Below are 20,181 nucleotides of genomic sequence, written 5' to 3'. Positions count from 1 at the left end.
TCAATGGACTACATTACCCACCAAGCACACACTTATCCGAAGTTAACTGTCTCAGGAATCTCTCATCCTCATAACATTGAAGTAGTATTAAGTCTGCACTTGCAACACTAAAGCACACAAGACTATAGGCCAAGTACTAGAAAATGGGATTAGAATAGTTAGGTGGTTGCTTCTGGTCAGCATGAATCTGATGGGCCAAAGGGTCTTTTTTCTGTGTATCAGATGTCTAGGACTATTTATTCCTAAAACAGCAATAAATCAATTGAATGTGGTTGGAATGTACTAATCAAAAGCACGGCCCTTATAAATTCCATGTTCACATTGTTTGTATTGAAATTTTCTTTGGAAACCTATCAGGCTGTAATTGTAACCTCTTGTAAGTGGCAGGGCTGCAACACTTTCAGTTTTTGCATGTTTTGCTTCTCAGCCTAGAGTGCAGAGAAACCTCTTTGCTAAAATGAATCATACTTCTTTGCTTGTCATATTTTCTTAGGTTTTAAATAATAAACAAATGTAAGGGCATAATCCATAGTTTAAAAATGGGGACTGTGCCTTATTGCAATTATTTCTTGGCTTCTCTGCACTTTTCACAAAACTATCACCTCGTCCACGTGAGCAAATAATGAGTGTTCCATTGAAGGTTAGCAAGAATAACTGAAAAATCAAAACAATTTCGCTTGCAATACTTCTGTGAAACTCTTCTGCTGAGTAGAAAACAAAATTAATCTTAGTTGCAGCTACGGTTACAATATTTAAAAGACATTTGTACAAGTACATGAATTGGAAAGCTTTAGAAGGAGATAGGCCAAACACAGGCAAATGGTACTAGTTTAGTTTGGGAAACTTGGTCAACATGAACTAGTTGGACCTAATGACTATTATGTATTATGATGTGACTGGATAAATGATTGCTTTTTGAACTAAGTACATGGTTCAGAATCTGGTCATTCAGAGCTGTTTCTTTCACCCACATTAAGGGAACAACAGAAGTGGCAAGTCACATCTTGTCACCATGATTCTGAAAGCAGCTGCATGGCAAGACACTATCTGGCATGTAGCATTATTCCAAAGAAACATCACAATTCAAAAAAGACTGTTTAATACATAATTCACACACAAAGGCAGAATCCATAACTTAAGAATTGTGAAAATTTTAATTGTTTCAAGTATGAAAATAAAAATCAGTAGAAACAACTGAAACAGATCTATTATAAATATGCACAACATTTTGTAAATTAAACACTGATTTCATTCAATGTAGACCTCTTTTCAAGTCTGAATTATAACATGATCTGAACATTTTTGTTGAAGACTTATGAAAAGTTTCAGATATTTAATACAACACCTTTTCTGAACAAAAGGTCACAGAGAAGAAGGCAATTGTTGATTGAACAGCACCAAGCACATAATGCAAACTGATCATGTAGTCTAAACCTTTGTAAACTGCTTATTGCGCTCCAAATCTTCAAATCCGCACTGCCACACAGTCTCAAAGCAATAAAACATCAGCAGTGCAATCACAGAACCCAGAGTTTGTGAATAATAGAAAAAAGCATTACACACTGTTCTGGCTTGTTGTAACCTCTTGGCACTTTCCCATTAAGCTTAGTTCTTCAAAACATCCAATGGCTCAGTAGCATAATGTTGTGCATGAAAAATCAGAAAATGCAACGGCTCTCATTCCATATCCTGCTTTGTCCACAAATTCAAAGACAGTATTTTAAGTGCATTAAATACAATCCCTCCTAGTGGCAATACAAAAGCTTTTTTTTTACCCCAGAATAAGGAGTTTCAGTTTATCATTTTCAAGATGTAGAGTATTCCAATACTATCAATAGTTACATAGGTCTTGAAGTCAGATGAAACATATATGGACTTCAGGTTTGTCCCATTAGTGTAGAATGTCTGTAGAGATTCTCCAGTTTTCATATCCCACCACTGTAAAAGAAAAAAAATTGTTTTAGTTGTGATCACTTCTGTGAACAACTGTTATCATTAATTGGTGGCACATGGAATAAAATCTCCGTTCTTTTTTGAATTTATTGCTTCTATTGTGTCATTGAGAAACTAAGGTAAAAGACCAAGATCCAAAGAATAGTCTCACTTACTCAAATGCTTGAGTAAAATTTCAAACTAACTTGATAGGGAGAAAATAAACTTTGCACAAAATGGTAGATTGTGAATTCTTCATTCAGTGTCTCTGGAATGCCAGTGGTGAGCACCAAATGAAACTTTGCTGATGAAACTTGGTTTCAACTGATAGCAAGTTTCACTTGGCTGAATTGGCTGTTTACTCAATATTCTAGTAACTTACCAAGGGGATTGATTAGCTCAGTTGGCTGGATGACTTGTGATGCAGAGTTACACCAATGGCGTTGGTTCAATTCCTGCACTGGCTGAGGTTACCAAGAAGGACTCTCTGTTGCAACCTCGCCCAAGGCGTGTTGGCCCTCAGTCTAAACGCTCGAGCAGTCTATGGTCTAGTAGGATTATGCTGTTTTTACATTTAATAACATGCAAATCTCAACTTAATGCTGAAAAAATGCTTTAAGTGTAATTAAAAATAATTTAGCTTATGGTAACATTTAAAATAATCTATTTTACTATTACATACATGCCCAATTTGATTAAAAAGAATGCAGGTATTTTGAAATCATTTGCCTCTTTAAGTGGATTGTGCAAAATGATAACATTCCTGAACCAAATGTTGATCATCAATATCTTGCACCTTGTTAGAGTTTGCATTGTAAGCATACCTACCTGCTTTCTCAAGCATAAATGTGTTATTATAGTGAAGCATTTACACACATTTCAAAATGAAATGTAAAACTTCACAATTTATGTTCAACATGTTAGTCGTCCTTGTGATAAATCATTTTAAAATCTGGAAGCCTTCACTCCGAACTCTCAAATACTTAAATAATGGTTCTATTTCTCATGACAGTTCACACATGCAATAATCCATTTTGAATAATGCAGCACATGGACAAATGTGTAGAATATCTGGGAAGCATGCCAGATTTTTTAGGAGATTATTTTGTCTAATGTTTAGAAAGGGATAATATTGGCATATTACAGTAAAATACAGGCTATGAATATAAAGATACAAAAAAGCCTCAGGATGACCAAGCTGATTTACTAATACATTTTTTCTCCAACATTTTCATTGCATTTAACATCTGTAGGAGAATATAATTTTCTTTTCATGTTTATTTTCCAATCTGCTGTAACAGGTCCTGGAAAACCATTTTTTTTAAATGAGTAAGATGGTAGCCTTGTGCAATGCTGGTTGACCAGGGTAAATACTAAAATAGAAATCAGAGGAGATAATGTTGACACTCATCCAATACTGATCTATCACTTGAATGAATGGACTGCAATATTTCAGCAATAATATTACTGTGCTTGCAAGCATGTGACATGGGTTGGCAATGATGAAGCCAGGTTTCAGGAATCTAAGTTATATGGAAAGAAGAATTCAGGCTGGTGGAAGGTTTTTTCTGGAGTTTCCAGGGGTTGGCATTGGCATCCTTGCTTTTCCTGATATATCATAATGACTAGATCTTGGTGTGCAGGGGACAATTTAAAAGTTTGCAGACAATAAGAAATTTGAAACATCGAAATCTCAGGAGAACATTTGAAAAGAAAAATTGGTGGAACGGTTGGATTGGAGGCAGATGAAGTTCAATGAGAAGTGGGGCGATGTATTTTGGTAGAAAGAATATGGACATTTAATATCACAAAAGGGGTATTTTTGAAGGGATGCTGGAAAAGGGGGACCTGGGCGTACATGTGCACAGATAATTAAAGGTGCAGGATAAGTAAAGAGAGCAGTTAACAAAGTATACAGTATTAAATAAAAACTGAAAGAACTGCAGATGGTGTAATCAGAAACAAAAACAGGAGTTGCTGGAAAAGAGAAATCAAAGTTAATGCTTCTGGTACAGTGACCCTTCCTTAGAAACATTAAGTTTGATGTCTCTTCATAGATGCTGCCAGACCTACTGAGCTTTTGCAGCAATTTCTGTTTTTGTATACAGTATTAAAGGCTTTATTGATAGGCGTACACAGCATAACAGCAAAAAGATGATGTTGAACTTGTATAAGAAAATACTAGATTGCCGGTGCGTTTTGTGTACAATACTACACTATAAGGATTTCCCAAAACTTCTCTAAAATATAACAAAGCATTTTCGAAATGTTCTCACCCTGTAGGAAACTCAGCAGGCCAATGGCCCACAGCAAGGTTTCACAAACAACAGTGATATTGATGAGTTTGTTTTAATGGTATCAATATTGGTGAGGGCACTGACAGGACTGTGCCTTGAATTCTTGTAGGTTCCCCTGAGGGCAATTCATCTTATCCTAAAAGTGTACCTTTAACATAACAGCCTTTGCAATTAAATGTTAGCCTAGATCATATTCTTGTCTGTGGAGACAGAAGGAAAAAGTATTAAGTATACCAAGCAATAATAGAAATCGAAGAAAATGAACTTATTCTCTGATTTTCTATATACAATTCTACTGGATATTGATATAAGCCTATCTGGTTCCTGCTTACGTGTCATTTATGTTTCCGCCAAATCGGATTTCAACTGCTATTTCAACAAAGGCTTGTTGATATTTCTGGGCATCAAGATGTTAGCAGGACATAATGGCAGGCGGTGACATATCAGGCCTGGTTTCTTTTAAGATGTTACTGTACATTATGCCTGGACCAGACTGTGAAGTTTCATGCAAGGGTCTGATATTAAGCTACAATCCCAACACATTCCAGTCATCTGTCTTACGGTACCAATTGGTATTTGAATCATTCTTTGTAATTCTGGTGTTTGGGTGCCAGCTTGAGGAAACATGCTTCTATTGAACAATGGGAATTTGTTTTAGGTCACAAACTGGAATGAGCAATATGAGAAGTAAGTTTCAGCCCAATGTTCCATATTAGACTAACTGCTTTATGTCTCTAAACATTACTCAACTTGAGACATGTGAACTCCTTCCTTAAGCGCATTGTGGGTCAGCCTACAGCAGGTGGACTGCAGCGATTTAAGATGACAGCTCACTACCACCTTCTCAAGGGCAACTAGGGATGGGCAATAAATGCTGGCCCGGCCAGCAAATGCTCACATCCCAAAACTGAATACTAAAAAAGTTATTACTAAGGTATAAAGGTGGATAAATCTCTATGACCAGATCATGTGTATCTCAAAACTTTGTGGGAAGCTAGGGAAGAGATTGCTGGGCCCTGGTTAAGACATTTGTATCATCAATGATCACGGGTGAGGTGCGAAAGACGAGAGGTTGGCTAACGTGATGTCTTTATTTAAGAATGGTGGGAAGGAAAATCCAGGGGATCATAGATCAGTGAGCCTGATGTCAGTGGTGGGCAAGTTATTGAATGGGATATTGAGGGACAAGATTTACATGCATTTGGAAAGGCAAAGACTGCTTAGGGGTAGTTAACATGGCGTCGGAAATAGTGTCTCACTAACTTGATTGCATTTTTTGAACTGACAAAGATGATTGACAAAGGCAGAGCAGTGAACGTTGTCAATGTGGACTTCAGCAAGGTGTTTGATGAGGTTCTGCATAGTAGACTGGTTAGCAAGGCTAGCTTACATGGGACCTGGGGGACCTAGCCAATTGGATACAAAATCGGCTTGAAGGTATGAGACATAGGTTGGTGGTGGGGTGTTGCTTTTTGGACTTTGGCCTGTGACCAGCAGTGTGCTGCAAGGATCGGTGGCGGGTCCACTGCTTTTCACCATTGGTAATAAATGATTTGGAAGCGAATAAATGAGATATGGTTAGTAAGTTTGTAGATTACACCAAAATTGGTGGTGCAGTGGATACTAAAGGCTATGTCAGCATACAACAGAACCTTGATCAGATGAGCCAATGGGCCAAGGAGTGGCTGATGGAGTTTAATTTAGAAAATGTGATGTTTCTTTTTGGTAAGGCAAAGCAGGGCAGGATTTATACGATTAAAGGTACAGCCCTGAGGAGTGTTGCCGAACAAAGGGATCTGGGGGTGTAGGTGCACAGTTCCTTAAAAGTGGAGTCGCAGGGTGGTGAAGGCCATGTTTGATACACTTGCTTTCACTGGTCAGTGCATTGAATATAGGAGTTGAGTGTCATGTTACAACCATATAGGACATTGATAAGGCCATTTTTTGAAGACTGTGTTCAATTCTGGTCTCCCTGTTATAGCGAATATGTTGCTAAAGTTAAAAAGGTTCAAAAAAGATTTACAAGGATGTTGTTGGGATTGGAGGGGTTGAGCTACGGGGAGAAGCTGAATAGGCTGGGGCTTTTTCCCTGGAGCATTGGAGACTGAGGGTGACCTTATTGAGGTTTATAAAATCATGAGGGGCATGGACAAGGGTGAACAGCCAAGGTCTTTTTTCTCAGGGTAGGAGAGTCAAAAACCAGAGGGCATAGGTTTAAAGTGACAGGGGATAGATTTAAAAGGGCCCCGAGGGGTAACATTTTAAAGCAGAGGGTGGTGCATGTATGGAATGAGCTGCCAGAGGAAGTGGTGGAGGTTGGTACAATTACATCATTTAAAAGGCATCTGGATGGATGTGTGAATAGGAAGGGTGTAGACAGATATGGGTCAAATGCTAGGAAAGCAGACTAGGTCAGATTGGGATGTTTGGTCAACATGGACAATTGGACCAACGGGTCTATGTTCATGCTGTATGACTCTATGACTCTAAATAGCGAACCTCAGGGAGGCATAATTTTGATGTACACAAAACAGAACTATAGTTTTTCAGCTAGTCATTTGAAACCTCACCAGGGGATACTTGTTATGGAGTCTGGGAAACAAACAGTGCTACATTGATCCAAAAGCTGGGTCCATAAAAAAAAAAGTCAAGTTGGACACTTCTGTAAATGCTCAGCAAAAGTTACAAATACCAAGAATTTTACAACCAATTTCTTTTTTAAGGTGTCAGCAAAATGGACTAATGCACAATTTTGTAAACTATAATAAATACTAGCAAAATAATAAATATGGAGGCTTGTTTCATTGTATTAACCATAATTAACACATGATCAAAGTAACAATGAAGAATTAAGTATTATTTGTCCAAGTGGAAGAAATAAGTTAGTTCCTTGTCCAGATATTTGCATTTTAATATATTTGGCTTAAAGAACTTTTGCTGCTCTGACTCTCATTGTATTAAGCAGCAAACAAACTGCATGGGTTTAACATGCACAGGAGAAACACAGCAATATATATATGGCTAACACTACTTTGGATTACATTCACTGCTGTTGTAACAAATCTGATTAATTATACATATCTAACACTGTCAATCTGCAGTATGACAGCTTTAATACATTTCATTTCCATGAAACATTTTTCAAAATATATACTTTGGTGAAACGAGGATGCAGAGAGCTAATACCATAGTCAGTTAGTCAGACCTTACTGATTTGCATCAACATTGACTTTCGATAAGGACAGATTCCTTCAATTTAAAAGATCATTTCAAGGCAATAAAGTCATTCTTTTAGAAGGAATCGGCTAAATATGTTAGAACTGCATAAGTAGTTCGTCGAACTCATACCCAAACAAAATCCATGCAAACTCGGAAAAACAGTCATTATTTCTAGGAACTCACTCCTAGGGATATCTCTGCCATGGAATTTTCCATAATGATGGCTGTCAGATACTGAACTCTAAACTGATGTATTAAGGCTGTCACACAGGTGGAGAGGAATTTCACATTCAATCGAGTGAGGTTTGTGAAAAAAAAAGCAGCCTGCAGTGTGGAACTAACATGCTGTGGATCTTAAAGATTTGTTTGCTAATGGCAGACCCTCTAGCAAGTTATCCATCATTAGGTTTGCTCATACCAAGGCATGTTAACTTATTCTGACCACATAAAAGGAGAAATATTGGGAGAAAGTTCATTCTCCCAATGAAACAGCTTCGTGGCATGATTCCAAAATCTGGAAAAACCTTAGGAATTACTGAATCCTACTCATAATTAATGTTCAACTCAGGTAATTAAGAAATTGCTGCCATCAACCCCAACGCATTAAATATTGAAACGTAATCACTTTCTTCTACGTGAAAGATTATCAAGCGTTTACTTCGCTGTCTAATCTGATTTCATTTCATTGATAAAAGATCATATCAGCAAAAACAACCAAGTTATGAAGAGAACATTAAAAATGAAACACTGGGTAAATAGTAAGAAATTATTGATCAGTCATTCAGAGACCATTCCAAGTTTGCTCATAGAACTTCATGGTTTATTAATATACAACTCAGTACATTAGTGTGGTAGCTTCCCTAAAAGGAATATCCTTTTATTGGACTTCTGTTCAATCTCAATTTACCACAATATTCTGCATGGTGCGTCAGTTTAATCTTTGTTGATTCATCAGGTGAGGTGGCACAGGGCACCTTATCTAATAGAGTAATTGTAACAACAAAAAATTAAAGTCTTTGCCCATATTATAAAATGAGTTACTATTGCTCAGAATCATGGACACTGAATAAAACAAATCATTTTAAAAGTATATTGTATTGTATTCCAGGATTTCTTGATGGGATTGAGCAATTCCAGCCATTAGTGAGTTTTGAGAAGATTTGTAGCCAGATATTTTGTCACCATGCTAGGTAACATCTTCAGTGAGCCTCTGGAAGAAGCACTGGTGGCATGGCCGGCTTTCTATTTATGTGTTTAGGTTTCCTTGGGTTGATGTTATTTGCTGTGGTGACATAATTTCCTGTTCATTTTCTCAGGGGGTGGTAAATGGGATCCATGTCAAATGTGTTTGTTGATAGAGTTCTGGTTGGAATGCCATGCTTCGAGGAATTCTCGTGCATGTCTCTGTTTGGCTTGTCCGAGGATGGATGTGTTGTCCCAGTAAAAGTGGTGTGTCCTTCCTCATCTGTATGTAAGGATATTAGTGGGAGTGGTTCATGTCTTTTGGTGTCAAGTTGATGTTCATGTGTCCTGGTGGCTAGGTTTCTGCCTGTTTGTCCAATGTAGTGTTTGTTACAGTTCTTGCAAGGAATTTTCTAAATGACATTATAGAATCATAGAGATGTACAGCATGGAAACAGACCCGTCCATGCCTACCAGATATCCCAACCCAATCTAGTCCCACCTGCCAGCACCCAGCCCATATCCTCCAAACCCTTCCTATTCATAAACCCATCCAAATGCCTCTTAAATGTTGCAAGTGTACCAGCCTTCACCACTCCCTCTGGCAGCTCACTCCATACATGTACCACCCACTGCGTGAAAAAGTTGCCCCTTATGTCTCTTTTATATCTTTCCCCTCTCACCCTAAACCTATGCCCTCTAGCTCTGGACTCCCCGACCCCAGGGAAAAGACTTTGCCTATTTACCCTATCCATGCCCCTCAATTTTGTAAACCTCTATACGGTCACCCCTCAGCCTCTGACGCTCCAGGGAAAACAGCCCCAGCCTGTTCAGCCTCTCCCTACAGGGTCTTTCAGGTTCATTAGACTGTTGGTGGGTTTGTGGGCTACCATGATGCCAAGAGGTCTGAGTAGTCTGGCAGTCATTTTTGAGATGTCTTTGATGTAAGGGAGAGTGGCTAGGGTTTCTGGAAGTGTTTTGCCTGCTTGTTAGTGGACTGTGTTCATTGGGTACCCGTTCATTTTGAATACACTGTATAGGTTATTTTCCTCTGCTCTGCGTAGTTCCTCTGTGCTGCAGTGTGTAATGGCTTGTTGAAATAATGTTCTAATGCAGCTTCATTTGTGGGTGTTGGGATGATTGCTTCTGCAGTTCAGTATATGGTATGAGTTGTCTTCCTTGTCAACAAGTGGCAATAGACCCGATCCCACAACTAGAGAACAAAATCACAATCCTACTCAAAAACCTTCAAAAGTCTGGAGAAATAAATAAGACCGACTTCCAAAAAATGAAATCAGATGGATCCAACACACCACATTTCTACGGATTACCGAAAATTCACAAACCAGGAGCCCCCCTCAGATCAGTAGTCTCGCTACCTGGAACACCAACTTACAGATTGACCAAGGAGCTACACTAAAGACTAAAGCACTTAGTAGAAAACTCACGCCACTCCATCTGCTCCACCCAAGAATTCCTGAAAACACCAAGATAGAAGAGGATGAAATTTGACATAACAGCCCTGTTCACATCCATCAACATCAACCTGGCCAAGGAAACACTGAATGCATTATTAGAAGAACCAAAGACACATACAAAAATCACCAACTTCATCAGCAAGGACAATGTCATCAAGCTAGTGGACCTATGCCTTACCACTTCACCTTCAACAACAAAACCTACAGACAAACTAATGGAACATTCTGGGAATGCCAATATCAGGGTTCTTAGTAGAGGCAGTAATACAGGATTTTGAACAAACAGCTCTGCCAACCATCCAAACCAAAAACTTTGGTTCCACTCCATGGATGACACCTTTGTCACCACTAAATAAAACAAATTAGAGGAAACTTTCAAGACCATCATTAATACCCTTACTGGCATAAGATTCACTAAAAAGGAGGAAAACAACAAACTGCTATTCATAGATGTCACAGTAGAGCGAACAGCCAATGGGGAACTTCGAACCAGTGTCTACAGAAAAACAACACACACTGACCATATACTGGACTATAGAAGCAATCATCCCAACACCCACAAATGAAACTGCATTAGAACATTACTTTAACAAGGCATCACACACTGCAGCACAGAGGAACTACGCAGAGCAGAGGAAAATCACGTACACAGCGTATTCAAAAAGAACGGGTACCCAATGAACACAATCCACTGATTTCTCAGCAACAAACCCCAACACGCAGACAAAACACTTCCAGAAACCCGAGCGACTCTCCCCTACATCAAAGACATTTCAGAAATGACTGCCAGACTACTCAGACCTCTTGGCATCATGGTAGCCCACAAACTCACCAACACTCTAAAACAGCAGCTAATGAGCTTGAACGATCCGATTCAGACAAGCAAAACTAATGTCCTTTACAAAATACTTTGCAAGAACTGTAACAAACACTACATTGGACAAACAGGCAGAAAACTAGCCTGAATGTCAACTAGTCACCCACTCTAACATACATATGAGGAAGGACACCACTGGGCCAACACATCCATTCTAGAACAAGCCAAACAGAGACATGCATGAGAATTCCTAGAAGCATGGCATTCCAACTGGAATTCTATCAACAAACACATTGACTTGGATCCCATTTACCACCCCTGAGAAAAATGAACAGGAAATGACATCGCCACAGAAAATGACATCACCAACCCAAGGAAACCTAAACACAAATAGAAAGTGGACTATGCCACCAGTGCTTCATCTGGAGGCTCACTAATGTTACCTAGTATGGTGACAAAATGTCTGAAAACAAACCTTCCACCTCATCGAGCAAACGTACATCCCAAAGTCCAAGCATTTTTGCGTACTTTTGGGAATTAAGTGCTGCTTTTACAATTGCTCTGACAATTCTTTCTTGCTTTCTCTTTCTATCTTGCAGCCATTAATATTAGTTCTGAGCCAACGCTTCATCTCTACAGTCATTACCAATCCCTTTGCCTTTTGTTCTATGACACTGATAATATCTGACCTCTCTCACTCTCTAACCCCAAAACCCAAAGATGCTGGAAATCAGAAACACACAACAGAAATTGCTGGAGAAATTCAGCAGGTCTGGCAGCAGCTGTGGAGAGAAACCAGAGTTGCCACTTCAGATTCAGTGACATTTTCTGCAATTTCTATTTATGGCGCTGATATTCCTTTCGTTCCCTTCAACAGTATAAATCCAATCACATTTCCAGCTCTCTGGAGAAGATTTGAAGACAAGAAAATTATAACTTTGTTTCTCTCTCCACAGATGCTCCCTGACCTGCTGAGTTTATCCAGAGGTTTCTGATATTTATTCTTTCTTGCTACGTCATTCAAATCCTTTTATAACAAGCTGCACGTTGGGATCTTCACAAGCAATGAAGACGTTCATTGATAGACGTTCATGGTGGGGAGCTCCTTAGGAAGCTGACTGTCCACGTACCATAAAAAAAATGAATAAGAAAAATGCAGTAACTGAAGAGACAGGATCTTTACAAGAGCTATCTAATTAACAATTCTTTGATTTTGATGTTTCATTTCTCAGTATTTACATTTATCTTATGTTGTGGAAATTTTGCAATATGCGTGGTTTTACAAACAATATTTAATTCTTCACATTCTTTAGCACACAAAGAATTGCTCCTTTTAGTTCTTCCCCATTTGTATTTCTGAACCTTGTTGATATTTTGGTTTTTGATGTCTAACGCAGAAAAACATGCAAGACAAACCTGACCAGTAGCAACAATTAATTGTGATTCATTCACACTTGAATTCCTATATACATCCTGTCCTCTCATCAGTGGGTTTAATTCTCTGATTAAGGAAATCATGCTGATTATCCCAAATGTTCCTTTGGAACAAATGAAACCTTAACATTCCAAAGAGCTTCATCTTCAGCTCTTATATAACGTATGTTTTTTTAAGATACAAATAACAAATACCCCATATCAAGAATAAATTTTACAACATGTTCCTTGGAGTCACAATTTCCTTTATTAAGTCAATCAGGTCACCTAGAAGGCTTCATATTTTCTTTACATATTTCAGTCAGACTATAAATATTTTATCAGAACCTTATTAAAACACTGCACTCTCAGTTTTCATCTTGCTTAACTAGAGAATAGATTTTCTTTGACAGCATCTTCTAAACCTGCAACCTCTACCACAAGGTCAGCAATATTTGGGAACACCACCACTGCAAGTACCCTTCCAAGCAAAATAGCACCCTGACTTGGAATTATGTTGCTGTTCCTTTACAGTTGCTGGGTCAGAACCCTGGAACTCACTTCCTAAAAGCACTGTTCATGTACTTACAGTCCAAGGACTACAGCCATTCAAGAAGGCAACTTGCCATCCACTTGTTTACGGCAGATAAGGGACAGGCAATTAATGATGGCCTAGTCAGCGATGCCCACATCCCACATAATAAATAAACAAAATATTGGAAATAATAAGAAAATGCATCAAGTACGTTATATAATATCTAGCTTCCATTTTCAAGACTTAGATTAGAATCAGAGATGTACAGCATGGAAACAGACCCTTCAGTCCTACTCATCCATGCTGAACAGATATCCTAATTTACTCTAGTCCCATTTGACAGCATTTGGTCCATATCCCTCGAAACCCTTCCTATTCATGTACCCCTCCAGATGTCTTTCAAATGTTGCAATTGTACCAGCCTCCACCACTTCCTCTAGCAACTCATTCCATACTCGCACCGCCCTCTGCATGAAAAAACTGTCCCTTCGGTCCCTTTTAAATCTTTCCCCTCGCACCTTAAACCTATGCCCTCTAGTTTTGGACTCTCCTACCCTGGGATAAAGACTTTGGCAATTCACCCTATCCATGTCCCTCATGATTTTATAAACCTCTATAAGATCATCTCTCAACCTCCGATGCTCTAGAGAAAAAAAGCCCCAGGCTCTCCCTGGTTTTAAATAGATGAGTTAATAATAATGCAGATGATGTCAATTTCAGTCCTTGCTCCCTCCCTTGAGAAATATCTTTTGTCAATCTAACCTATTAATTCTAACCTGTCTCTTTTGTTGCTACAATTTTTTTATTTATTGCTTTTTCTCAATGGCACATGGATAGTCAGCTTCCTAAGGAGCTCCCCACCATGAACATCTATCCATCAACATTTTCTGCTATCCATAGTTTTTCTTGTGGAAAAGATCTGCAAATATCTCTATTTTCTTTCAAGCTTGGCTTCGTATTCTGGATTTTTTTCAATATCAAGTCGGCATTTATTATCTGGATTGCAGTATGTTAGTCATTAGCAATGCACCTATTATATGTATACATATGAAACTAGCTACAAATAGGTTAGGTCTAGGTTACCAATTTAAATTCAATTTTACTACAAGCTTTGCTGTCATAGAAACCAGGGGTGAGAATCATCGTTATTTGATAAGGTGAGCTAGTTTGAATAAAGAGTCATTGTTGGAGATCTCATTAGTGTACAGAACAGACTAGTCATGACTCTGACGTGTATTAGCATATTTAAACATCATGATAAGAAATAAGAACAGCTGCAAAGAATGTTGATTTCAATGCTTTTTAATGGGTCTAATTAACGGTCTAAAACATAAATTAATGACAATAGAATAAATGAAACCTGTGTATAGTGTTAGTGTACCAGAGATGGGATTGTTATGGGGAGGTTAGCACTAGTTTGAGAAAGATGGTTCTCTTAATTCCTCTCAAACTAGGAGGTAAGACTAACCAAATATAGCCAGAAAGCATGTTAAAGCTCATGGGCTACTGGAAGGTAGATTCGTATCAACCCAAAGTTTAAGCAAAGACACAACAGGGTATTTTGAAATTCAGTAAATCAGCATAGGACAAAGAGGCTTTAATCCCTGAAACGGTACAATTAAATACATTGGTTAAATTCAGAACAATAGGTGGTGACAAAGGATTAACTGACAGAAAAATCGCGTCAAACAATCCCAAAGGGGTTTGTGAAATTGAGAAGGTCTGGACAATGAGAAGAGAACAGAAAGAGTGAAAGAAAGGATGAAATACCTGTTTACACAAACTCCTGCCTGATCTAGACCAATATTCAATACTTGTCACTGTTGCCTGTTTTTGCTGTATAGCTAGTGATGTTACACTGCATCTTAATGTCTTCCAAACAGTCAACATCCAACAGATTGACTACACTCAGATCCTGATTGATTAATTCAAAAATGATGACTTTCAAGTAATTTTTTAGGTTTAATTCAAGGATTCCCAACTGTCTACACCAGGGTCTTCAGCCTGATATGAAGAAATGGCTGAAGTATCAAATATTGCAAAGGCTGTACACCCAGTAACATTCTGGCAATAGTACTGAAAACCTGTGCTCCAGAATTAGCTGCCCCCTTCACTCCACCCCAACTCGCCAAACTGTTCCAGTACAGCTACAACACTGGTATCTACCAGGTAATGTGAAAATTGCCCCAAGTACAAATAGTCCACTATCAATGTGGTTGTTACATTTCTGAAAATCATCTTTTCACCATCTGTGGGTGCAATGTACAGAAGTAATATTTCTTAATCAACAGGCCAAAGTCAACAGTCAAATGCTTTCTCCTTTTGACAATGGTATATGAACATACATTAGACTAAAAACTATCACAAAATAATATGATGATGATCCTTGAACCAGATGTTCAGCTGCATTCATCTCTGGAGCTGTTTACAGCTGTTGGCCAAGTCAGACAATTTCACAGGCAGCAATCCCTTAAAGTGACAGGCCTGACAATGTAGATCCAAGGAAAGATGAAGTCAATAACAACAACTTTCACAGCTACCAAAGTACAAGGCAAAAATTGATTTAGGCATCTCTCTAAAAGCATGGAAGATTACACAACTATCATATCTTAGAATTGGCCGATATGCTGCTGACATCACGGGGGGTTTTGGGTGGGTGGGGGGGGGGGGGGGACAGTTAAATATGCCAGTTCAACTTATTTTTTAAGCAGACTGTCTAGATAGTGTCATGGTTTAGTAAAGCTTACTTTGTTGTGTTGTGAAATTGACAGTTGAGTATTCCACTGTTTGAAATAGAGGAAATCTCTAATAAGATGTTTTAAAATTAGGAAGCACCCTTTTTCATATTAAATGATGAATAAAATTTTCATTAGGTGAATTTGTACTTCTGTAATATTTCAAATTTTAAAAATTAAGAACTGCAATTTTGATGCCATCCAATATTAAACAAACATGTGCTGGACATGGGCAAGTCAAACCAGAAAGGTAACAATAGCTTTCCCCCATGATAATAAGCAAAAAGATTAAAAATAAATCATTTTGGTCAGTGAATTTACATGTAAAATAAATATTAACTATGCAGCAAATCTGTAATAATATAATTACATGTAAACACATGAGCTTTCCCCATATTTGCAAAGAGAGTGCATCTTCCCCTGCCCCATTTTTTCTAGGATTTTCTTTAAAAATAGAACAACCTTCTGACTAACAAAACTGTTTCCAAAGTAAAGAACTTGCATTGGAATGCTACTTATTGTGATGTGAAACATACATTAACAATAGTTCTGTTGTACATACATTGGTAAAAATGTGATCTTATTAAACAAAAAAAGCTTCCTAATCAATAGGAATATATAAATAAGTTCTGAAAGCATTCCAATTTTTGAGGACCAGCTTTATAAGTAGTAGATATCATAGATCAGGCATAAACTGAAATGGATTAAGGTATTTTCACCTCATGAGAAGAGATTACATTATTCAATCCACATTTCTAAATCAAATTTGTAAGACTATCCTGGCATGCATGATGTGACTGGGCATGATATAAATATATTCTGTTTTATTTAATTTGTTTATTGATTATGCACCACCTTTTATTTCAAAATAAATTTATTTGCTTCTTTACAAATATAGGAAATCTTGCTAAACTTGATTATAGCAATAAAATCTTACCAAAAAAGTTATTTTGGCAATTATGACATGTAAAACAAAAGTCTGTATTATTACCTATTCTATGTGGTTCATAAGCTTTGCTTTGATCTTATTACTTTTTCCCCTTCACTTTAGTCCTTAGTGCCATTTTGCACTGCAGAGAATGATCTGCTTCCATGCTTTTTTAAAATCAGGAGGATGTACAAACAGTGCTCCCAAAATGAAACTTAAGCATTGTCCTCTTGCCTTTCAATTGTTTCAGTGCAGCCTAGCAATACGACGAATATGTAAAGACTTTAAGGAACATGAGGGAATGTAGCTGGTAACCTGGATGAAAAAAATTAGAAAGCGTATATGAATCTTCTCAGAAAAGTTAGCAAAATCACTGTTTCCAATCACTATTTGTTTCAATGTTCCCATTGAGGCCTGCAGTAAAGGACTTGTGTATTAAGAGTCACTAGACTCAAGACATTAACTCTGCTTTCTCCCCACAGATGCTTCCAGGCTTGCTGAGTTTAACCAGCAATTACTTTTGTAAGTTTCAGATCTCCAGCATCCACAGTTCTCTGTTTTATATTAAACAGCTACTTGTTATGAAGTTAACCCTGTAAATGCATGCTCAAAGATTCTGTATGTTTCAATGATGGTTTCAAAGACTTTCAATCACGTTGTGTATCATTACTTAAAAAGTATCTAAAAACACTTCACTTATAATGTATATAGAAATGCAGTTGTATATGAAAGCAATCATAGCAGTTATTTTCACATGGCAAGAAAACACAAACAGCAATGCAGTGAATTGTCAATTACCCTCTCAATGTTGGAATTGGTTAAAGGATGACTGCTAACCAAGATAAACAAGAGTCCCATACTCTTTAAAAAAAAAAGTCAAATTCATCCTTTAAGTCACTGAAGCAGAGGGGTCCTTTGCTTAACATTTCAGCTTTCAAGTGCACTGAAAGCTTGATTTAGATTGTTTTATTCAGTACCACTTGCACCTCAGTTAGAAAGCCCACGATATGAGGACCATCGGAAAAGGAACTACAAATTTTGTCATCGTCTTTGCCAATAGTCCTTGATCAAACTTTAAAGTGGTAAATGAAATTCAACTTAGCAAAGTATGATGTGATTGAAAGATCGAATGGTGGTGTGGACCACGCAGGAGGTCTAAAGATACCTAAAAATACCATGCCAGGTACCATAATCAGTGCAACTACTGAGAAGCACTGTTGTTCTACTCCACTTGATACTTATATGGTCTGGTCTGTTACCTTAACGCCATTCTGTTCTGAAATAATCACTGGACCTGAAACATTAACTCTGCTTTCTCTCGACAGATGCTGCCAGACCTGCTGAGTTTACCTAACAACTTCTGTTTTTGTTTGTGATTTCCAGCATCTGTGGTTCTTTTTTATGTTCAGTACATAAATTGCACATGATGCTACATTATCTTGGTAATGTTCTATAATGTTCTATAAAGCTGGTAAGCTAAGACAGCCAACCCCTCATAAAAGGATGCAACTGACATTTCAGAAACAAATCAGGAGATAGTTGGAAGTACGATCAGTGAAATGATTTAAAGAAATTTAAAGAAACCACTGAGGAATACGGCACATACTTTGCGTCCAGCAGAATTGCATCCTAGTTGTTAAATGACCTGCAGCTGACACCAATGGTCTGGGATCGCAACAAAGGAAGAACTTCACAAGCAAGATATCAGAAAGCAGCACAAGGTTCTATATTATAATACAGTTGTATGAATATGAGCTTCCAGTTGTATTGTTGAGCTTTGCTATCCATGTAGATTACTACAGAGCACAACAAAACAATCTTTATCCCATAGTTGAGAGCAAACACATTTCATCAAAGCTTTTGTCTTGCACTCAACAGGATAATTCACAAGAATGCCAACAAAATGGAAAATCAACATTTATTCAGTGTAACAGTACCCTTAGATTACCTTGGAAAAGCAAAGTATTCAAAAGTTTCAGCAACAGGTGAAGTAAGCTGTTTTTGCTCCATCTATATAGTAGGAACACAAGTGGTTTTCAGCAATACCTGTCACCAGGCCAAAAATATGTTGTATCACACAAATGACTAAAGGGACATGTGAATTTCAGTGCTGGTGTGCTGCTAGATATGTTGGCGGTATGTGCCAAATATTGACAGATCATATCAAACAGAATGTTCCTTTGGTAGCTTGCAACTAGCTAGGTACTGGGTGAACCCAACCAGATCACACTTGCAAAACTCACAACTTAGTGTCCAACATTAGATGTGATTCTGTAATTTGATAACTTTTGCCCATAATCCTGTGTGCCTGAGAATCACACTGACAACCAATTTACAACTGTCAGCCAGCCTTGCAGTGTGGCATACTGGAAGCGTACACTACATGCACTGGAAGCTACATATATTAAGAAATAGGGGTCTGATCTTTGCAGACAGAAATAACATGCTACAATGTCTATTTCAACTCAACAAAATAGGTGACAGCCATTCTTCATTCCTCAGGGCAACACCCTAACCAATTAGTGTTGAAATTCCTTTCATTGAAGTCTAAGCAAAGTCTGGCAGTTAACTGTCAATCACTGCATTCTTCATTGCAATGTATCTCCTAATCAGAGACCACTTGCCAGGCAATAAAGGTTCTCATTTCATACATATAAATGGTGCTTCTTTCTTTTATGGGTATTTCTTGCAAATTGGCCTGATGAGTGCAAGATAAAAGCTTCAAAAGAAAATTCTTTACCAGCATTACGCAAGTTATGTACTATCAAATAACTCTCTCAAAATATGCGCTTTCCTTCAGATCAACATTTAATGGCTTGATGTACTAAAAGCAGTCATTGGTAATGCAATGGTGAAGAGCAATTTTTGCTTCATTTCAATTCTTACTATATCATGACAATTTTAATGTACAACACAAAGACAGATATCTAAAGATCGGAGAAGCAAGGTGTCAATGAATTAAGGGACCATGATGAGTATTCTTTTCAAAAGACGTATTCACATTTGTAGACTGAAGCATTGCACCTTTAAAACATTACTGTATGCCCAATTAAATTTCAAATTCAATATTCACTTGTAACTGAGAACCAGTTTCTATGTGTCCCAGTGCACTACTAAATATAAATCGCTAATTAGACATCACTTGTTTTTGCAATTTAAAAAAAAATGTGCTCATTAAGTTGAAGAATGACAGTGAAAAAATGGAATGCTCTCTTTTCAGCATACAGTGCACCTCACTCAATGCTACGTATTGGTCCTCTGCATTAACTTAGAGGAAAAATTGAAGAAATCTGTTCCAACATAGACTATATAAATTAGGGCATTACCAGTCCACATTCCGGACTGGATTATGCTGGACACAATGTATGTAAACAGGAATCCAGTGATAGGAAATGATGCTTATAGTATGAGAAGTATAGGTGCAGCTTGTTATGCCAATTTAAGTTCAATAAGCAGAAACAGAAATTGGCGGAGAAACAGCAGTTTTGGCATCGTCTGTGGAAAGGAGACTTAATGTTTCCAGTCCAGTAATCCTTCTTCAGAACTGATTGCAGCCAGGAAGAAATGGTATATATACACTGAACGAGAGTGGGTGGTATGTGTAGGTGGTTTGTGTGGGTGACGTGTGGTGATGAAAGAGAGAAT

At 37.8% G+C, this 20,181-nt stretch overlaps 1 protein-coding gene across 4 annotated transcripts in view; it reads right to left on the bottom strand.

Moving 5' to 3' along the window:
* Positions 1-1,135: 1,135 nt before the first annotated feature.
* The window catches only part of apaf1 (apoptotic peptidase activating factor 1), a 182,035-nt gene continuing 162,989 nt past the window's right edge, over positions 1,136-20,181 (bottom strand). For all 4 annotated transcript variants that reach the window (XM_072562470.1, XM_072562472.1, XM_072562469.1 and 1 more), the window contains one exon: positions 1,136-1,938. In XM_072562470.1, coding sequence (XP_072418571.1) covers positions 1,792-1,938 — 147 coding nt within the window. In that variant the 3' untranslated portion in view covers positions 1,136-1,791. The remainder of the gene's footprint in view (positions 1,939-20,181) is intronic.

Source organism: Chiloscyllium punctatum, chromosome 44, assembly GCF_047496795.1.
Source record: "Chiloscyllium punctatum isolate Juve2018m chromosome 44, sChiPun1.3, whole genome shotgun sequence".
NCBI lineage: Eukaryota > Metazoa > Chordata > Chondrichthyes > Orectolobiformes > Hemiscylliidae > Chiloscyllium > Chiloscyllium punctatum.
This window is presented reverse-complemented; position numbering and strand designations above follow the sequence as displayed.